The sequence below is a fragment of the Gracilinanus agilis genome, chromosome 1, assembly GCF_016433145.1.
Source record: "Gracilinanus agilis isolate LMUSP501 chromosome 1, AgileGrace, whole genome shotgun sequence".
Lineage (NCBI taxonomy): Eukaryota > Metazoa > Chordata > Mammalia > Didelphimorphia > Didelphidae > Gracilinanus > Gracilinanus agilis.
In genome coordinates, this window is record NC_058130.1 from 133,121,335 (window position 1) to 133,140,825 (window position 19,491).

The window sequence follows — 19,491 nt, forward strand, 5'->3', positions numbered from 1 at the left end:
CTTTAATCTTTGGCAAATCCCCAGGAAGTTCCTGGTTCAACCTGCTTCAGGCCTTAAATTGGGCAGGCCCAGGACTATGAAGAGTTGGTTTTTTTTACTGAGGATAGCTAAATAGCTGTTCTTAGAGCAGGTAGGCCAGGCTTTGAGACAGCCTCTTCCAAATGAGACAGTACTAAAAGGAAAGCCAGCTGAATAATTATGGTGACCTGAAGGACAGAGGACAAAATACTTTGCTTGGAGTATTGGGAGCCTATGAAATAGAATGTTGCATATTAAGGAGGGGTGGAGATGGGGAGGGGTGGTTCAAAAATGACTGATACACAAATGAATGGGAGTCCAAAAGACCCAACCAATCTAATCTTCACTAAAGTGAATAAATGCCTGGTCAGGAAGCTCCATGTTCTCAGTGTTAAACACAGGGGAAATGAGGGCACAACTTAATGCTGCCCAACTTAGAGAGAAAGCCTGAGTCAAGGAGCTGGTTAGAATATCCAACAGTTTATTAAAAGCTCCCCTGGCCCCAGGGTTCCATGATGGCCCCTAAGTTCCAGGAGTCTTGCCCCTGACTGCCCCCATCCTGCCTCTAACAGCAGGAATAGAAAGGGGGGCCATGAGGGTTCTCTCTGATTTGATTTCCCCAGGTCTATCCCTCACTCCCCCCTCCCCAGCCCAACCCTGACTTAAAAAAAAAAATGAACTTGACAAGACGGGCACAGGACATCAGACAGCAATGGGGGAAGGAGGGTTCAGAGGCAGACTGTTGGGCTTTGTACCCAGGCATCCTCCCCCTCTCCCTGTCACCCAGGGGCCTTTCATACCCCCAGACCCTGCTTTCCTAGGACCCATTCTCTCATACCTCTGGGCCCAGAGTTCCCTTGGCAACAATATGATAGGGGCACCTGGAGGGACTATTATATTTCTCTGAATATATCTATGTATCTACACCCTACCCGCCCCTCCCCCCCCACTGCCCAGGGACTCTATACAGGTCCCCAAGGCACCCTAGGTGGGTATTTGACACACACACACACACACACACACACACACACACACATCTCCCCCTTCCCAGTCCATGATGGAGGAAGATACTGGCACCATGATGGGAAAGTCAGGAACTCCTGGGTCTGCACTGGGGTCCAAGCTATACCCCCAAACCCAGAGCCAAGGGGCCCGACTTCATCCCAAGGGAAGCTCACAAGATGAGAAGGGGCTAGGGAAGCAGAAGCAGATGTCCTGCTACCTCCCCCCCCCTCTAAGTGGTGACTCCGGCTCTCAAGAACCCCCAGAGCTCAGGTCCTCAATCTTCTAGGCTCCAGCTGCTGAGGGTCCTAGGCCCTTCCAGCCCCAGGAAACCCAGGCATCAGCTGTCTTCCCCCACCCCTGTCTTCTTTAAGCCCAGGTGGAGGGAAACCTAGCAAGGGATGTCACCAGTCCCCCACACAGTTCAGGAGTAGAAATGAGAAGAACCATTAAGGATGTGAGAAGCGACACTAGTACTTCGGCTCAGAGCCGCGGGGCCTGCTACTGACCCAGGTCCCACTCCTTCACTCCCCCCACCCCCTGAGGCTGCCCTGCGAAGGGGCTGTGGGCTATTCCTTAGCAGCAGCAAGGCCCCGCCTCGGGGAGGCCCTGTCTGGGGTGGCGGCCCCAGCCAGGTGGGGGGACCCGGTGGTGCCAGGAGAGAAGGCTGGCGCCAAGCTGGGGGAGGCATGCCAGAAGGAGGGGGGCCATGGCTCCAATGAGCCCCCGACCGGGGTACAGGGCGAGAGGGCCAAGCAGGGGCTGGGGGAGGGGCAGGATACCCCTGGGCAGCAGCCTCAGCTGGGATGCCTCCCAGGGCCATGCTGGAGAAGCCCAGCCTCATGCTTTCTGCATCGAAAGCTTCGATCTCCCGAGCCTGTCGCTCTAGCAGTGCCCGGATGCGCTCTGACCGTCCAGTCTGCAGTGCCAGCAGCTCTTCCTCTACCTACGACACACATGTGCTCAGAGCTGGGGAGGAGGGGCTCTCAGGTTTGGTCAAGGGGATATATGTGTCAGCGTGCCCCCCCCCTCTGGGGCCCATACCCGTACCCGCTGCTCCAGAAGAGCACGCCTCAGTGCCACTCTCTGTTCCAGCTCCCGTGCCTCACGCTCATGCTGACTCTCTGTCCGGATCTTGATCTTGCTCTGATAGGCATTAAGCAGCTCCAGCTCCTGCTGCAACTGCTGCCGCAGTGCCTGGAACTCTGACTCTTGAGTCTCATCCAGGCGAAGCTAGGAGAGGGTAGGAGCTGGGGTCAGATGTCAAAGAAACACCTGATCCCCTACCCTGTGCTCCAAACCTTTTCCCTTCTCCACATTTCTTCCCATCTTCCCTCCTTGACTACTGAGGCCTTCTGCCTCTAGGCCGGTTGTATCCCCCCCCAGCTCTGCTGTCACTGAGCCTTACTGCCTGGGAGCTGAGCATCTCAGAGATGGACTGGTCATACTGTTCTGCTAGGATGGCCAGCTTTCGAGTCTGTTCCTCTTTAAGCCGTTTAAGGAGGCTCTTGTGTTGGGCCTTGGGGGTGCCCTCCAGCAGGTGCCCCCGAAGGGCCTTGTACTGCCGCGTCTGGATCTTACATGTCTCCTGGAACTGCTTCTTGATCTGCAACTCCTTCGACTACGGAGTAGATGAGTTGAGGGGAAAGATGATGGGGCAGGGCAAAGGAAAGGAAGACAAGGAGGGAGAGGGAACAACCGAAGCAGAGACAGAGAGGGGAGAGAAACAGAAAACATGTTAGGCAGAGAGAGGGGAAGCTAAACACAGAGAAGAGCATGAATTACACTGAACATGGAACACAGCAGAGAAAATACTGAACCAGAGCAGAAAGCATAAGCATGGAGCCAGAGGAATGAGAGTACTGTGTACACGACAGACAGAATTCACACATGTGGGAAAACACCACAGAACACATGACCAAGAGACAGAACCAGGGAAAAGGGTAAAGTCTACAGATAGAACACATTCTGTGAGGATCAGAGCATTGTGAAGTTTTACAAATGGTGCTTTGGGGAAGGGAAAACGAGTCACCAACTGGGAATTGGGAAAGAGGAGAACATGGTCTCCCTGGAGCTCTCCCAGCACAAAGGACTCACCGCAAGAGGAGGCAGCAGGAAGTGGGGCAGGAGATGGTGGAAAGGTCTAGAAAGAGGCTCTGGCCCAAGGGTGCAAGGACCACAGATGATAATGGAACTATTATCCTGACAAAGTCCCCATTCCAACTCTGCTCCTTATTTTGGTTTCTCTTCCCCTCCCCTGGATGCATTCCATTTGCACTTCCATACCCATCCCTTTCCCAGTTCCCTGTCCCCAGCTTGTCTCATAGGAGCCATGCTTTACCATTCAGTCTGTTGACCCCCTAATGGGGGGCTTGCTACCCTCCCCCTTCCCTTAGCCCACAAGGGCCATGCCTGACTGAGGGAAGAAGGCAGGTTGGTGGGACAAGAGACTGGGAGTGGAGTGGAGAATGGGCAGTGAAGGCGCAAGGCAGAATGAACAAAAGTACAAGGTAGGATGACAAAGGTATCTGAAGAACAGGTCCGGATGGGATGATGGGACCCAACCTCACAGGAATCTATGGGGCTTAGGGAAAAGGCGCCAACACCTCCCACATTCTGGGACCTAGAAACTAATGTCAAAACACTGCAGGGCAGGGAACACTGTCAGGAGAGCAAAGCAAAAAGGATGAGGATGGGGAGAGGGACACAATGGAGATGGGAGTGATCGGGGCAGACAGTCACGGGGTGGGATAGGAGAGGAATGAAGTGGGCTTTGAGTTGGGCTCTGGGGGCATACAGGGAAGGCTGAGGGGCGGCAGGACAAAGCAGACGGAGGCAGTGGCCTGAGCCAAGGGTATGGTTCTGCTCGAATGTTTTATTCATATTTATCTTTCTTGGGGGTGGGGGTGGGGGTAGTTGAGGAGCAGGGTTGGGGATGGAGGTAAGAAACAGAAAAACGAAATCAAAATCATATGAAAAAAAGTGACTACCCCTCCCAGCTAGCCCTGCCCCAAACCAGAGGGGACACTGCCCAGGCCCTGGAGAAATAATGAGGGTGAGGATGAGGACACACACAGTGGGAAGACACCAATAATTTAGGGGGTGCTGGGGAAAAAACATAAATAAGTGTCACTTCCCAATTTAGTGGACAGGAAGGGCAAACTGGCTGCAGATCCTCTGGGACCCCTTCCTACTGAAGAGGCTTGGTTGGATGGAAGGACAGAACACACAAAGGAAGGGAAGGAATAAGGTCTGGGGAAGATCCTCCCCATGCCAGTGGGGTGGGAGATAAAGTGCATGTGCTCTCTGCTGGGATGGGTAGCGGGAAGAAATCACCTCCAGGGTGGCAGGGCTCGGGGCTTTCTAGTTCGGAGTCGGTGGCTGGAGGTAGCCCCAGGAGGGACCCGGGGAGGGACTGGGGGCCTTGGGCAACGCTGACCCTGCCTCAGCAGCCGGGGGATCCTACTTGGTCGTTCTCCCCGAAGCAAACCCCATCGGGCCAATGCCTGGGCAGCCCCAGGGGGTAGGTGAGCTGCTAGTCCCTTCCCAGCCCGAGCCAGTCGCCAGTTCCACCCTTTGCAAAGGGCCCAAGCCTGGGCCAGTAAGGCCAGGGGATTCCGAGGGCGGTGTGGACGCCCACGGCGGGGTCCTGGGACTGGCAGCCGGCTTCTGAAGCCATCCTTGTTGGTCTTAGGGTAGAGAGTGAAGAGGCCCCGGTCGCCTACAGCCCCACAGCCCTGTAAGGTCCAGAAGGCCGATGGTGATAGGCGTAGCAAGACCCGAAGCCAGAGCCTGGACAGCTCCCGTCGAAGCCTTGGACCTTGTTGCCTTAACCAGCTGCCTCCAGCTGCCACTGCTGCTAAGGGTAGGGCTAGGCTTGGCCAGGCTAAGAGCCAAGCAGCCCCAAGGCCTAGGGGCACCCCAGCTAGGCCTCTTCGCCAACTCAGCCCTAGCACTGCCCCCAGGGCCACCCCCTGGGCCAAGAGCAGGAAAAGGCTTGGAGGCATGTGCAAGGCTGTGCAGAGCAACAAGTAGGAGGCCCCTAGGCCCACTAATCCCACTTCCAGAGCCAACAGGGCAGCCTGTAAGCCACCTCCACCTTGGGCTGCCAAGAGTGGGAGCAGTAGCAATAGCAGTAGTGGCAAGAGGCCTGGGGAGGAGCCCACAGCAAAAGACAGACCAGCCAGGAGGCCATGGGACAAGAGTCCTAGAAGCTGACTAGTGGGGCTCAGTCTTAGGGGGCCAGGGGGGGGCTCAGGAGGAATCTCAGGAGATGAACAACCATCCCCAGGATCCCTGGGAGTCCCAATGGGGGCTTCTTCATCCTCATCCTCCTCCAGGACTGGGGTTAAGACCGGCCCTTGAACCCATCCTAGCTCCAACTCCTCTCCCATGACACTCCACTCTTCCTTCCCCCACAACCTCCACTCCTCAGCCTCTTCCTGGCCGATAATCCTTCGCTCCCTGGAGCTGGGGGACAGGGTTTCAGGATCCTCAGCTTCCTCCCCATGGGGTAGCCTCCATGTCAGGTCTCCCAGAATCTTCCGTTCCCCAGAACTCGGGGACAGGGCCACTACCTCCTCGGCCTCCTCCCCCACAATCCTTCGCTCCTCTGGCCCTATGGAGGCCCTAGCCCCTTCCTCTCCCAGAATCCTCCGCTCCTGGACAGCTGCTTCCTTCTCTCCCAGTGTCCTGTGTTCCTGGGCTGCCTCCTCTCCTAGCAGGCTCCGTTCCTCCAATCTGGGGCTGCTACTGGGCAGCTCCCAAGCCTGCTGTTGTCCCAGGGGTCCAGAGCTCGGGTCCAGGGCCTGAGGGGTAGGGGATTGGGGGGCCGGGGGGTGTTCGCCAGGACGTACTTTGAGGCTCTTGGGTTGCTGGCGGACTTGGGCAGCATGCTTCTGGCGCAGCTCCTGCTCACGCCGCTTGTTGTACTCCAGCTGGTTTCCCAGCTCCGTCTGGTGCTGCAGACGGGTGAGCTCAGCCCGGGTGCGCTGTACAGCTTGTAGCTGCCTCACCTCCAGCTCCCGAGTCGACTCGTGCTGCCTCAGCAGTAGTGCACACTCAAGGTCCTTCTGGGTCTGCTTCTTGTTTAGGTCCTAGTAGGGCAGGGAAAGGGTGGAGGGGCATAGCAGTAGGGTCAGGGTTGGGGGATGGTGGGGGAAAGGCCTTAGAGAAAGGATAAGGATGAAGGAAGGTGATATCTCAAAAGGGAGCCACAAACCACCATGGGCTCCTTGGGGGGGACTGGGAAACTACCTGGCAGCAGTGAGTCTATAAGGAGTGGAAGGAGAACTGTTAGGCAGCATGAGGGGAGAAGGGTTAGGGAGGATTGAGTGGACAAGAAATGGGGAGTGAAGTAGATGGTGTTGAGGGAAATACAGAAGAGAGAAGCCCTAGCAAACTCAGAAACAGCAAGGAGTAAAGTAAGGAGGAGGACAGAGCCTTGGTGGGGAGGAATGTAAAGAGGTACAAAAGGGAAGGGAAGAAGAAGGTGGAGAATAAGAGGGCAGAGAGGAGGGTGAGATGAGATGGAGAAGGGGGAGTCTTGAAAGGGATGGGAAAAGGAGTGGAGGTGGAAATGGGACACCAGGCCCAAACCTACCTCCCGGAGCAGGTCTTGGTCTAGGCTGTGTCGGGCCAGAAGCATTTTGCGCTTGTACTGGCGGCATTGAAGCTCAAAGTACTGGCGCTGGCGCCGCAGCAACCCAGCTTCCTCCTCTGCCTGACACTGCTGCAGCTGCTCCTTCTGGCGCAGCAGCCACTCGGCTTTCTCCCTCTTGGGGGTGCTTGGATTCTCCTGCAACTCCTAAGCAGAGCATGGAAAGGCCAACTGGAGGTCACCAGGCCTCCTCTATATGTGCTATCATCTACTCCAGTTCTCCTCTCTGCCCAGTTTCTCCATTGTTCACACACCCTCTTCCTCTGTCTCTCTTCTTGTGTGCAGAGAGGGGTAAAGGAGCAGGAGGTCATCAGGGAAGGAGGAGAATGAGGGGAAGGGCCGAGAAAGGAGGAAAAGGAAGGGGAAATGGCCAGAGGTCTCCTTTCCTTCCTCCCAGTCACCCTTTCTCCACAACCCACTTTCACCTCCATTCTCTTCCTTGTCTTCCCCCTCTCCTTTCTCTTTTCTCCACCCTTCTCACCTCTTTAAGCTGTTCCTTCCTCAGCTTATAAGTACGTTTCTGCGCTTCCAGAAGGGCAGCCAGCTCCTTTTTCTGCTGGCCTAAAATGTGCTGCTGAAACTTGCGCTCCTCTGCCTGGGCAGCTCGGGCTTCCTTCTCCCCAATGGCCTGGTGGCGCCGGGCCAGTTTTTCAGCCTCAGCCCCAAAGCCAGCTCGCTGGGCCTCCAGTTCCCGCTGCAGCCGGGCACCATGCTCTTCCCGCTCACCCCGAAGTCTCGATTCCAGGGCCAGCAGCTGCTTCTGGTGCTGCCGTCGCATTCGCTTATAGCCACTCAACTGCTCCCGCAGGGCCGAGTCCTGCTCGTGCTCCTGGATCTGACGACTCACCTGGGTTCAGAGAACACAAGAAGGAAGGACTCGGTCACAGTCACAACATCAGAACCAAAGGCTGCTGCTGGTCTCTGATCTTCAGTTCACACTCACCAGGGAGGCAGTTCGGATGGTAGCAAAGTGATCCCGGTTTCGACAGTAGGCCCGTCGACGGGCAGAGGAGGAAGAAGCTGGAGGCTGAGGGGCCTGTACAGGTGTTGGGGGTAGCTCTGGCTGATAAGGGTCATCATACAAGTTCTCAGGACCCTGGAGAAAAGGAGGGAAAGAATAAAAGAGGGACAGATGTCTCATGGACCCAATTCTTTGGGCTCAAAAGCTTAGGAAATGGGGAAAGAGACAAACAGACATACATAGCTAATAAAAGGGACACCTTAGAGGCCCAGATTCCCTGAGTTTTTAGCAAGGATTCTTCTAAGTCAGACTGCCAAAATGAACAGTAATGCTAAGACATCTCTACAACAGGAGACACAGACTTGAACTGACTTTCTGGGGTTCTGTTCATTTGCTAGTACTCTCATTAGGTTTCCCTGACCCCTCCGCACTTTTCAATTCATTCCCCAAAGCAGGCATGCTAAGAATATGCTGCTTACAGGGAGTCGGTGGATGATAGAGCTGTGAGAGGTGACTGTATGTTCACCTTCCTGCATCATGGCCATTTCTCCAGTCTCTGGGCCTTCCTCCTCTTCCTCTTCCTCCTCTTCTTCCTCTTCCTCCTCCTCATTGTCGGATGCATCTGCTAGGCTATTAACAGAGCTGCTCTGACTGGAGGCGCTAATAGACATGCTGGGCACTGAGTGGCTACTCTCCAAGCTGGTCAGTGTCCCTGCCCGATGAAGATATGGCTCCGTCTCCTGAAACACAGAGCACACACTGAGGATAGTCATGGATGGGTCTGGGGTGAGAGTCAGTGTGCTACAGAGGCCCCAGGATTAGGAAGGGGATGAGGACACAAAATGAAGTGGGGATTGCTGGAATGGAGATTAGAGAGGTGAAGCTGTATGGGACTGGGAAGGGGGAGGGACAAAGCAATATTGGACTGACACAGGTTTAGTGATAACCCCACTCAAAAACCTCAAAGTTCCCAGGCTCCCCACTGCCAGACTCTCTTTGTACTCACAGCTCTCTTCAGGCCTATCTTCTATTCCACTGCTACCCAACACACACCCTATATACTCCAGTCAAACTGGATAACCTGCTGTTCCCCAAATATAACTTGTCATTTCCTTCCTTCACATCTTTACTTCTGGTATACAATATATTCTGCCTACAATGTCCTCCCCCTCCTCCTTCCCATCCCTCCAACCCAAGTTCTGTCTCTTGACATCCTCCTACACCTTCAAGGTGATGCTCAAATGTCATGCTTTCCATGAAGCCTTCCCTGGTCCCCAAATATATAGAACTATTCCCTCCTGAATCCCCATGGTCCTCCATAGGAAGTCCTTGTACCTTTTACATTTTGCCTTGTACTATAGTTATTTGCATACATATCTTACCTCCCCTACTAGAGTATAAGCTCCACGAGGGCAGGCGCTGTGTCTTAGTCATCCTTGTATTCCCACAGCGCCAAGCAGAGTGCATTGTGCACAGTGCATTGTGGGTTCAAGTTCTGGCTCCGCCACTTACTAGCTGTGAAACCATGGGCAAGTCACTTAACCTCTCTGAGCCTCAGTTTCCTCATCTGTAAAATGGGGATAATACTACTTGCACTATCTATCTCACAGCGTTATTGTGAGGAAAGTGACGTGTAAACTTTGAAGCACTATAAAAATGTGAGTGGTTATAATTATTGCACACACTAGCTGCAACAAATATCCACTGAATGAATGATTGAGTGATTATGATCCTTGTTTAGGAAAGAGTTGCTCACCTCCTCCTCCTCAGGGACTTCAGCGCTGGGGCCATTCTGTGCCTCCTGGAATAAGATCTTCTTCATTTTTCGATACTGTAGGTTATCTAGCTCTCGAACTGCATCCTTGGTCCTCTGGATCAAATCCATAATCACTGTGGGGGGTCGTTCCCGGAGTACAAATCGGTGCTAAAGGAAGAAGCCAATATGAAACCTGGCCATTTACTTCTCTCCCTTTCTCTCCCCTCCCTTTCTGAAAAGCAGGCAACCTAACTCCCTTCCCTATCAATAAAACTAGCTTTTTCCTTCTATAGAACTCAGTAGTTCTTGCCTGTCCTAGCTCAGGCTCCCTTCCCAAAAGGGGTATCTCCTCACCAAGTTCATCCATGCTTTCTGGCCTCTAACCTCCAGCTCTCCAAATCAGGTCTTGACCCTGAAATGAGACTCCTTCCTGTATCTGTCTCACTTCCCTAGTCTACACCCCTTAAAAATCTTCACCTTGAGCAGCACGTCCGAAGTTGGTCTATCTTGAGGAATTTTCTGAAGACAAGAGTCAACAAAATTTCGGAAGTACTCAGACCTAGAAGAATGAGGACCAATGAGAAACTCCCTTGACACAGTTCTCTATGGCAGTTACTTCTCCACTCCCCAAAGACTTGCCCCATCTTGTAAAGAAACCATTTTCTCACCAATGTCCAGACTGGAGCACAGGGGACTCATTCTGTGCAATGTGGTATAAGGCACTCATTGCATTCATGTTAAACAGTGGTGGCTTCCTCTCCGCTGGGGAAAGAAGGGCAGATATATAGAAAACGAGAGCAAACCAGAAAAAGATTGGAAAGATATATAGTTAAACAAAAGGAGCAGAAACACAGGGGGCAGGGAATAGAAGCATGTGAGACAGAGAAAGCCCCAATACCTAATTCAATGCAGGTAATCCCCAAAGACCAAACATCCACCTTGCCATCATATTGACCTTCATCCATGGCCAAAATCACCTCAGGAGCCATCCTTGAAAAAAGAGCAAGAGGGAAAAGAAGTTGAGCCATACAGAAGTCTCTTTTCCATAAGCACAGAAATTCTTTCTTTTCCAACTCCATTCCACTCTATCTTCCCTACCCCTCTTAACTTAAACCCTCCCCCACCTATTTCTATATTCTAGCTCTGTCTCTAAACTTCCAACTTCACTGCCTCTTACCAGTATGGAGTGCCCACAAAGGAGTTGGCAGGTGCCATGATGGAGGCTGAGCCGAAGTCCCCTAGCTTAACCAAGCCTGGTTCTGACAACAGGATGTTCCCTGCCTTCACATCCCTGCCAGGGGTAAAGAATGTCAATCAAAAGTTAATGGGATGTCTGGGTAGGGAGGGGAAGATGAAAAAGATTTCATGGGTGGAGTCAGGGATGATACATACCTGTGGATCATGTTGTGAGAGTGTAAATAGGCCAGGCCCTGTAGTGCACCATGGGTTACAGCTGCAATCTCTACCTCCTGAAGGGGTTTCTTGTGCACTGATGATAATGATGAAGACAGCTCACATTTATAATGGGTTTTTAGGTTTACAAAATGCTTGGAAAGCCAAAGAAGGAGCCCTAAGAGGGGCCTTCCTTGACTCTCAGGTACCCCTGTCATCTCAACTTCTCATCCTTTTTCTTTATGGTTTTAATATAAACTTTAGCCTTCCATCTTTTCTCAGATTCCCCTCATTAGTGTGAGGGCTACTCACCTTCTAGAAGGTCAGAGGCAGAACCCAGGCAATACTCCATCACCAGCTAAGGAAAAAGTCAAGTGTCAGAGGTTAGCAGGTCACTTAGTCTCTGTGATTCAAATCTTAACCATGGCCCACATAGTTCCAAAGAAAATGACAAAGTGTCTTTTATACTAAGAATTATGTCTCCTTAGTAGAATTTCCCATTCAAACCCTAATCCTTCTGACCACCTGCTTGTCTCACTTCATCCATAAAAAAACTTTACCTGAGTATTCTCACTCCTTTCTTGATCTATTACATTCTTAGTCTTTATACATCTTGATACCTAATATTTCAATTTAAGTTTTTCACCTTATCTACTCAACTATACTCTAAACACCATAGGACCAGGAACCATGAACATCTTTCTTTTTTGTCATTACTACACTCCCACCCACTACCCCAACACCAAGCCAGTCGCACAAAAGTTGTTCACAAATTTAACTTGGTTAAGTGAGACTAAGCCAGGTGGAAAGCCAAATCTAGAGTCAGTGAAAGGAAAGTCACTGTTTACCCAAGCAGTATGTTCCCTCAGGTAACAGCCTCGGTACTGGATGGTATTTGGATGCCGAAGCTTCTGCAGAAAGCGCACCTCCTTGATGATATCTTGCCATTTCTAAGAGAATAATCAAGTTAGAAGATAAGTATGGGAAATCAGATGGAGGAGGAGGGGTCATTCATAGGCACAAGACCTCAGAGCCCTAGTTGCTGTTTTTATCCATAAATCTTTCTCTCTTCCCCCTGCCCACATACATACTCTGTAAACCCCCCTTTTCTCCCCAAGACTCTACCTACCTCATTAGACTGCTTCCCACTATAGGACATCTTCTTGATGGCAACAACCTCACTGCTCCGGACATCACGAGCCTAGAGGGCCGTAGGGTTGTAAGGGTAGGGGTTCTGCAATAGGGCCAGGACCCCAGAAGAAAACTAGGAAGGAGGCGAGACAGTGGGAGGATGGGCTAAATTAGCTGAGGGGCAACAGGATGACATCCTGGGAAAGAATTTTAGCTTAAGCCTGAGAGAGATCAGGAGCCTAAGGAATTGGGAAGGGAAATGAGGAAACAGCATAGCACAAGGTGACAAGGTGGGTTGGGAAAAGCCCACTCACAAAGTAGACAGCTCCAAAACTCCCATGGCCAATCTCCCGGAGATCAGAAAATAATTTTTCAGGGTCATCTTTGAAGAAAAGTTCAGCCACATCTGGATCCTTCAGGCTCCCAGCCCGGCCCCCTGCCGGCATGTCGGCCCCGTGGGGGGTGGGGATCGGGGCCCAGCCTAGAGTATAGAAACAGTCTTGGAAACAGGTTCTTGCATTGCCCAGGAAGAAAGAAGGATGAGTATAAGGAGGCTGGTGGAGAGGGTAGGTGGGGAAATCTTCAGAATAGAAACATGACCCCAGGTCTCCATCTCCTCCCCCATTCTTTTGTTGAGGGCAAGGCACTGCTGAGGACCAGCAGGGGCAGAGTGGAAACCAAATTTAAACACCAAAAAAGAAGTTGTCATGGCAACAGAAGTGGGGGTTGAAGGGAGATGGTCCTAAAGTTCATAGAACTGCTGGGAAGGTTCCTCAAATCTTAGAGCTTAAAAACCACTACCCCAACCCAGCTCTTTGACTCCCTGTTCCTAAAATCTTTGCCCCCTAAAGATCTGGAAATCCTATTTCTCAATTCCCAGTTGCAAATTCTAGGTCTCCTCTTCCCTCCTTTCCCAAAAGCTGTTCAGCTACCCTTCTACTTCTGCTCTCTGCACCACTCCCTCAACCCCGCCACCCCCCACCTCTCATACTCTGGAGGAGAACAGGAAGTGGCCAGGCCGGACACTGTGGAAATCCGGCCTTTGTCAAACCAATTTTCACTGGGGATTAGGGGTGGGAAAGCAGAGAAAGGGTTCTAGAAACAAGCATGTAATGGTCAAATCACAGATCTAAAACCCTTGGACTAGCTTTCAAAGTTCTCCATAATCTGAGCCTACACTTACCTAGTGCAAGTTTATCTCTCACTATTCCCCAAGAAGCACTTTCTACTCCAGTCAAGCCAGTTTCTTCACTGTCTCCAATCTGGACCCAGCTCAAGTCCCACCTCCTTAATAAGAAGCCTTTTCTGGCCACTCCAACCATCAATCTCCCATCTTCTCTAAAGTCTTATAGCACTTATAATCTGTATCGCACAATGTGCAACTTGATTATATTCTTGTATTTTTCTCTCATTTAATGTCAGTTCCCCATTTCCTGAGACCAGATTATCAACTCCTCTAGGCATGAAGCATGTCCTATCTTCTGAAGTCCCTGTGGCAATTAGCACAGGGCTGAAAATATGGATGGTTATGTTCAAAGATTTTTTTACTAATTCAGTTTCATATATAGATAGTATGAATTACAGCCCAAGTCCATTTCCCTTAGTGTTCCCCACTAAGGGCATCTTCCACTTGCCCCACAAGTGGAAGTTCAACTTGCAATATTGAGCTTGATATTTTCATAGGCTGAGGGGTGCCAAACAAGTCCTAATCCTTACAGCTATCCATCATTATTAGAGAAAAGATACCTTCTCCTTGTCCCTCAAAGCTCCTCTCACCTAGTCTGAGAGTAATGTCACAAAAGTATGAGGAGGTTGAGCCATTAGCAAGTGAAAATTAGATTTTTCCCACCCCAAACCCCCAGAATTACTCTGAACACAGTGATCCACACCACAGCCTAAGGATGCCAACAAAACTACCAGTAGGACTGGTGATTAGCCAAGTGAAAATTAGATTCCTCCTAGGAATCACAGAATTTAGCTCCTAGCAGTGCTTGGCACATAATATATATTTAAATGCTTACTGATTGGTTGACATGATGTAAGGTCCTTGAGAAGAGGAAATATTTTGGTTTTGTATTCACAACTCTTATTACAGTGCTTTGCACATAGTAGGATCTAAATATTTGTTGGATTGAATTAAGGTAGCCAGGTGAAGGCCATTTAAAGATGGAAGCCAAATATAGGAGTAGAAAAGTATAAGAAAGCCAAGGTCTCCAAATTGCCCACTACAGTACAGATAACCCTTCTATCAATCCAGGGAAGGAGAATGGTAAGGAAAAACCAGAACTGAAACTCTCATCTCAACCTTCTTTAAGTATACCTGAGGGGGTCACCTGGGTAGCTCAGTGGATTGAGAGCCGGCCTAGAGACAGGAGGTTCTAGGTTCAAATCTGGCCTCAGACACTTCCTAGCAGTGTTACCCTGTTACTTAACCCCCACTGCCTACCCCTTACCACTCTTTTGCCTTGGAACCAATATACAGTACTGATTCCAAGACAGAAGGGTAAGGGCTTAAAAAAAGTAAATAAATAAAGTACACCTGACCTCTTACCTCCCTGTCCCTATCCTAAGCCTTATGATGCCAAACAAAAAGAGAAGGATTTAAACACTAATTTGGATAGGAAGTACTCTTCCTCTACATTTACTCCCTTCCTTTAATGTAAAGAGACAAGACCTCCAAATACTAGTGCCTTAAAGAGCAGTATGGAAGCAGATGACCCACACAATCAAAGGCATCAAACAAATCAGAAATCTATCCTGTGCTTCAAGAATTGGTTTAATCACAGAAGGACAGAGGGATGGAACAAAAGATTCAACCAAGAGGCATGACATACATCACTTATGCCATTATAAATGCTGTCACCTGAACCCCACATTGAGGTGAAGTGGCCCCTGCAATCTTCAGACAGAACTGTCACAAGATATCAGCACCTTGAATGCAAGAATGCCTTCTCAGATGCAAACCCTAGGATCCAGGGATTCTGCCTTCAGGATAAGAGATGGGAACAAGAGAGGGGCCAACCTACCCTTCCCTCTGGGGGGCGCTCCCTCCCTATGACAACTACTAGTAACTCATTTGGGTAGCGATTTAAGATTTGTAAAGTGTTCAATGCGCTTTCTCCACAATAACCAGATAGGCTAAGTAGCATATTTTACAGATAGGGAAATCGTGGTCCAAAGAGAACGAGTGACCTGCCTACAGTATCACTCTCTCTCACACACTGACGCTCTCACACACTCTCTCTCACACACACACACAAACTAGTTATGGCTCTAATCAATAAAGCTAAGCCTAGCACCCTCTCTTCCCCCCAAAGTGCAGCTCGCTGCCCACCACACACTGCTCCTCAAATCCAGAGTGGGGGCTTCTCACCTGGAGGGGGTCTCTATGGTGCCCCAGCGTCTCCGCCGTCGCCTCCTCCTGGGGTCCTCCAGTGGCTCCGGGGTCGCTGGGAGAGGGGGAAGGAGACTCCCCACCCTCTCGCTGCCTACTCCTCGGCTTCGCCCCGATCCCAGGCTGAAGCGGGGGCGGGAGGAGAGCAAGGGAGCCCCCTCCCCGGTCCCCACCTCCACGGGCGACAGGGGGGAGCACCTGACACCCCTCAACCCCCGATGTCCTCTCGGGGATGTTCTGGTGGTGAATGACAAGCCGGCGAGTTTCTCCTGGCCGACCTCCCCCGGGCGCACCGTCGGGCGGCAGCGGCCAGGTCTGAGGAGCGGGTGACAGCCCCGCGACCCCCACCTCCGCCTCGGCTTCCTCCTTCCCCCTCTCTCCACCAGGGGGAGGCGGGAAAGGCTGGAGCTGACCCTGCCCGCCCCTCCCTCCCTGCCTCCTTCCTTCTCTCACCGGCTCCCTTCTGCTGCTGCTGCGGCTGCTGCCCCCGCGCTCCGCCAGACCTCACAACCTTCTCCCCGTTCTCTTCTCTCCCCTTCCTTCCGCCCGTCTGCCTGTCTACCCCTCGGCGACGGTTCCTCTCTGAGACCTCTCTCTCCCTCTCCCTCCCTCTCTCCCTCTCTCGCTTCCCCCCAATTCCAAGATGGTGGCCGGGCGGGAGCGCGCAGGCGCGGTAGGTGATACCGGGCCAAAGTGGGAGGGGCTCTGAGGGAGGAGCTCTGGAAGAAACCTCCCTCCCGCACCCGCCGTCCTCGCCGCCACAAGGGCTCTAGCACCCTTAAAGCCAAGGCTGCCTGGAGTGCGCGCGCGCCTCCGCCACGCGGACTCCGGATGGGAGGAGGTTGGAAGGAGGCGGAGCCCGGAATGCCAAACCCCCCCTTTTCCCCTCCCTCCGAATCCCCGGCGGGCGGGGGAAGAGGAGATGGCAAGAGACCGTCGGGTCGCATGCGCTCACCCCGCTCTGATCTCTGCCTGTTGCTAGGGGAAGCTTTGAGAGGGCCGGGCTAGAATGAAAAGGAGAGACTGCGATTTACGCCTGCGCAAGAGGCTTTGGGAGGGGTCAAGCGAGGCGGCATGCCCGAGTGCCTGGGGATGAAAAAGGCGGGAAAGTGAGCTACTCTTAAGTTTGTAGACCATCTGGACAAGTTAAGAATGCCAAAGAACGAAAGGATTCAAATGAATGCCTGAGCTGTTCTAATCCGACCCTTTCCTCTTGTTTTGCAGCGCAATAAACTGTAGCTATGGGAGTGCTGGACAAAATTTTCAGTTCTTTCCTCTATCCCACAGAGAAAGAGCTTTACAAACCTAAAATTGTTCTACAAATGCTAGCTATTATGACTGTTGTCATCAAGTATTGTATCCCTTATCTCTAGGGAGTCATTCCTGCCCAAAGATCAGGGGGTAACCCAGATCCTCCAAGTGGAGAAAAAAGCATGTCTGTACTTTCCAGATTAGCCCTGGCCCTATTAATATACTCACAAAAACATCTTGGACTCACAGTAGAGATGAGAAATATTTTTAATGGTCCTCAGCCCCCCTTTTAGTTCCCCTCTCCCATCTGATCCAACTCAAGGGGCTGAGATGAGCCTATAGAACAGGAATCACAGACCTAGGGAAAGAAAAAGAGATTAGATTAGAAACACCTTTAGGACAGTTGAGTGTTTGCTTTTATATTGTAGGCACCTAGTTCACAGGGTCTTGCATATAGAATCAATGCTTAAGTGTATTTAATGGGGACAGGAAGTTACCACTAGTTAGGGTATTTGGGGAAACAAGTAGATCCTGTATCTAAAGAAGGCCTGGAGAAAAGAAGGATAATGCTCTATTAAGTGCATTTTGCACTTAGAACACTACCACTTACCAGGGGTCTGCTGTTATTTTCCTTGTTAATTCAGGTCCATATGAATATACATGTTCAAGTATTTTACAGTTCCTGTTTCCATACAGGAACTGAAACAGGGAAAGCCAAAATCAGGGAATGAATTTGTCTTTAATATCCTATTCCTAGGTCTCTTCTACTCACAAAATCCTATGTCTTTGTGCTTACGATCTGCAATGGTGCACAGTAGGCATTCGATAAGTGTTTATTGAATGGATAAACCTCCAGTGGTAGAATTTCTGACAACATAATCCTCATTCTTCCCCTGCTGAGTTGAACAACATGGAGGGTCTGGAGAAAAGGGGACAGAGGCTCTTACCTGAAAACAAAATACAACCTGAAGCTGTTGGGTTTAGATATGGGTCCTCTGCCAAGATGCATCAACACGTGGATGAGTACAGACTGCTGCAAAGCAGCATAGGAAGCCACAGAAGAAGAGAAGAAAGCAGCTAAAGTAGAGAAGCCTAGACCCACACAATGTAAGTTCGTCCTGTGGGTTGGTAGAATAGAGGAAGAAAAAAAAACCAATGAGGTTATTTCCCCTGCCAAAGCCCTCCTAGACAACAATGAATTAGGAGAGGAGTTAACCCTCCCCAACCAATGGGATTTTAAAGGGGAGGGGTGAATAGTTGGGACAGGGGAAGTAGGTCCTAAACCCGAATAGAGTAAAAAGAAATAATTCAGGGAATACAAACAAGGAAAATTCACAAGGAGTAAAGGTAGGGAGATAAAAAGAGTTAAAGTTCTCATAGTCTGGGTCTCTTACCTGAGTAAGTTGTTTGGTGAGAATAAGGCCCTCATGGCTCCAGACCTCATAACATTCCTCTTCTGGCTTGGAACTCTCAATGGCATATGTATTTGCAATATCTCCCTCCCCTTCCTCTAAGCAGGACATGGGTGGTGGGTTGGAGGGCAGAATTCTGGGGGCTGAACTAAAAACCAGACAAGTCTCAGGAGTTCTATGTACTGCCATCCTGGCTGTGATCAATACTAGCTCCTCTGCAGAAGAACCTGGAGGGAAGGACAGGAGATAGGAGAAAATGGGGACTCAAGAGAAAAGCATATTTTTTTTGTTAAACTCTTTTTTTTTAATTTTTATTTTGAATATTTTCCCATAGTTACATATTTCATGTTCTTTCCCTCTCCCCCAAGCCCCACTAAACCCTCTTAGCCAACACACAATTCCACTGGGTTTTACATGTATTATTGATCAAGGCCTAATTCCATATTATTGATAGTTGGACTAGAGTTATCGTAGTGTCTACATCCCCAATAATATCCCCATCAACCCATGTGCTCAAGCAGTTGTATTTCTTCTGTGTTTCTCCTCCCACAGTTCTTCCTCTGAATGTGGTTAGTTTTTTTAGAGAAAAGCATATTTTAAGGAATTGATGAAATACTCTTCTCTATACATGTCAATACAATTAGACATGTAGTCAATTGTTATATTCAATCTAATCTAAATTGTAACAAATACTTAATATTGACTCTGAGACAGAAGGTAAGGGTTTTTAAATAAAAACAAACAACAACAACAAAAAAACACCGTGTTACTTTTCTTTTCTTCTTGGAATCATGTAATCATAGAATATCAGAGCTAGAAGGAATCTTGGACATCACCTAGTTTAACCCTCTCATTTCACATCAGTGGAAATGGAGACTTAGAAAAATGAAGAATTAGAGTTGAAGAAATAAGGCTCAAAGAGGCTGTGACTGGCCCATATCATACAACCAGGCAGTGGCAGAGCTGGGATGATTCCCACACAACCATAATTCTCTTCTTCCAATCTTATTAATAAGTTCTTTCAAACTATAATTTGGAAAAACATTTTTATATCCACCGAATCACCTAGCACATAATAGTTTCTCAACCAACACCATGGCCCAGTGTGGTATAATGGAAAGCACTTCTGACTGATAAGAAATCCAGATTTTTAGTTCTGAATAAGACACGTTGTTTCTCTGAATCTCCATTTCTATGCATGTAAAATGAGAAAGTTAGACTAGATAATGTCTAAGATCTCTTTTAGCTCTGACATTTTCTGATTACTTGATGTCGAGAAGAAAAGGAAAGGAATATAGTACTTCTGGGAAGAGAAGGCTTTCTCAATTTCCTCATCTGTAAAATGAAGATAATACCACTTGTCTGTCTTGAGGCTTCCTTCACAGAGTTTTTTTTTTTTTTTTAATTTTAAACCCTTAACTTCTGTGTATTGACTTATAGGTGGAAGAGTGGTAAGGGTAGGCAATGGGGGTCAAGTGACTTGCCCAGGGTCACACAGCTGGGAAGTGTCTGAGG

The 19,491-nt window shown here is 50.0% G+C and overlaps 2 protein-coding genes across 3 annotated transcripts; both read right to left on the reverse strand.

Annotated features, from left to right (window-relative positions):
* Nucleotides 1-1,036: 1,036 nt before the first annotated feature.
* TAOK2 (TAO kinase 2) lies at nt 1,037-15,660 on the reverse strand. 2 transcript variants are annotated; one of them, XM_044657152.1, is made up of 19 exons: nt 15,293-15,660; nt 12,234-12,400; nt 11,918-11,989; nt 11,637-11,738; nt 11,101-11,146; nt 10,789-10,885; nt 10,574-10,687; nt 10,295-10,386; nt 10,065-10,158; nt 9,874-9,955; nt 9,397-9,564; nt 8,120-8,380; nt 7,623-7,775; nt 7,161-7,526; nt 6,623-6,826; nt 5,877-6,116; nt 2,429-2,641; nt 2,071-2,253; nt 1,037-1,966 (listed from the first exon to the last, which is right to left on the reverse strand). In XM_044657152.1, exons 2-19 carry the CDS (start codon nt 12,363-12,365, stop codon nt 1,445-1,447), a joined length of 3,141 nt encoding a protein of 1,046 aa, XP_044513087.1. In that variant the 5' UTR covers nt 12,366-12,400; nt 15,293-15,660; the 3' UTR covers nt 1,037-1,444. The 2 variants fall into 2 exon arrangements, with proteins under 2 accessions (XP_044513087.1, XP_044513079.1); XM_044657144.1 differs by lacking the exons at nt 1,037-1,966; nt 2,071-2,253; nt 2,429-2,641 and having other exon boundaries at nt 3,876-6,116.
* Nucleotides 15,661-16,813: 1,153 nt separating this feature from the next.
* TMEM219 (transmembrane protein 219) lies at nt 16,814-18,624 on the reverse strand. Its single transcript, XM_044677354.1, has 4 exons — nt 18,615-18,624; nt 17,959-18,239; nt 17,512-17,682; nt 16,814-16,922 (listed from the first exon to the last, which is right to left on the reverse strand). Exons 1-3 carry the CDS (start codon nt 18,622-18,624, stop codon nt 17,545-17,547), a joined length of 429 nt encoding a protein of 142 aa, XP_044533289.1. The 3' UTR covers nt 16,814-16,922; nt 17,512-17,544.
* Between the last annotated feature and the right edge of the window lie 867 nt (nt 18,625-19,491).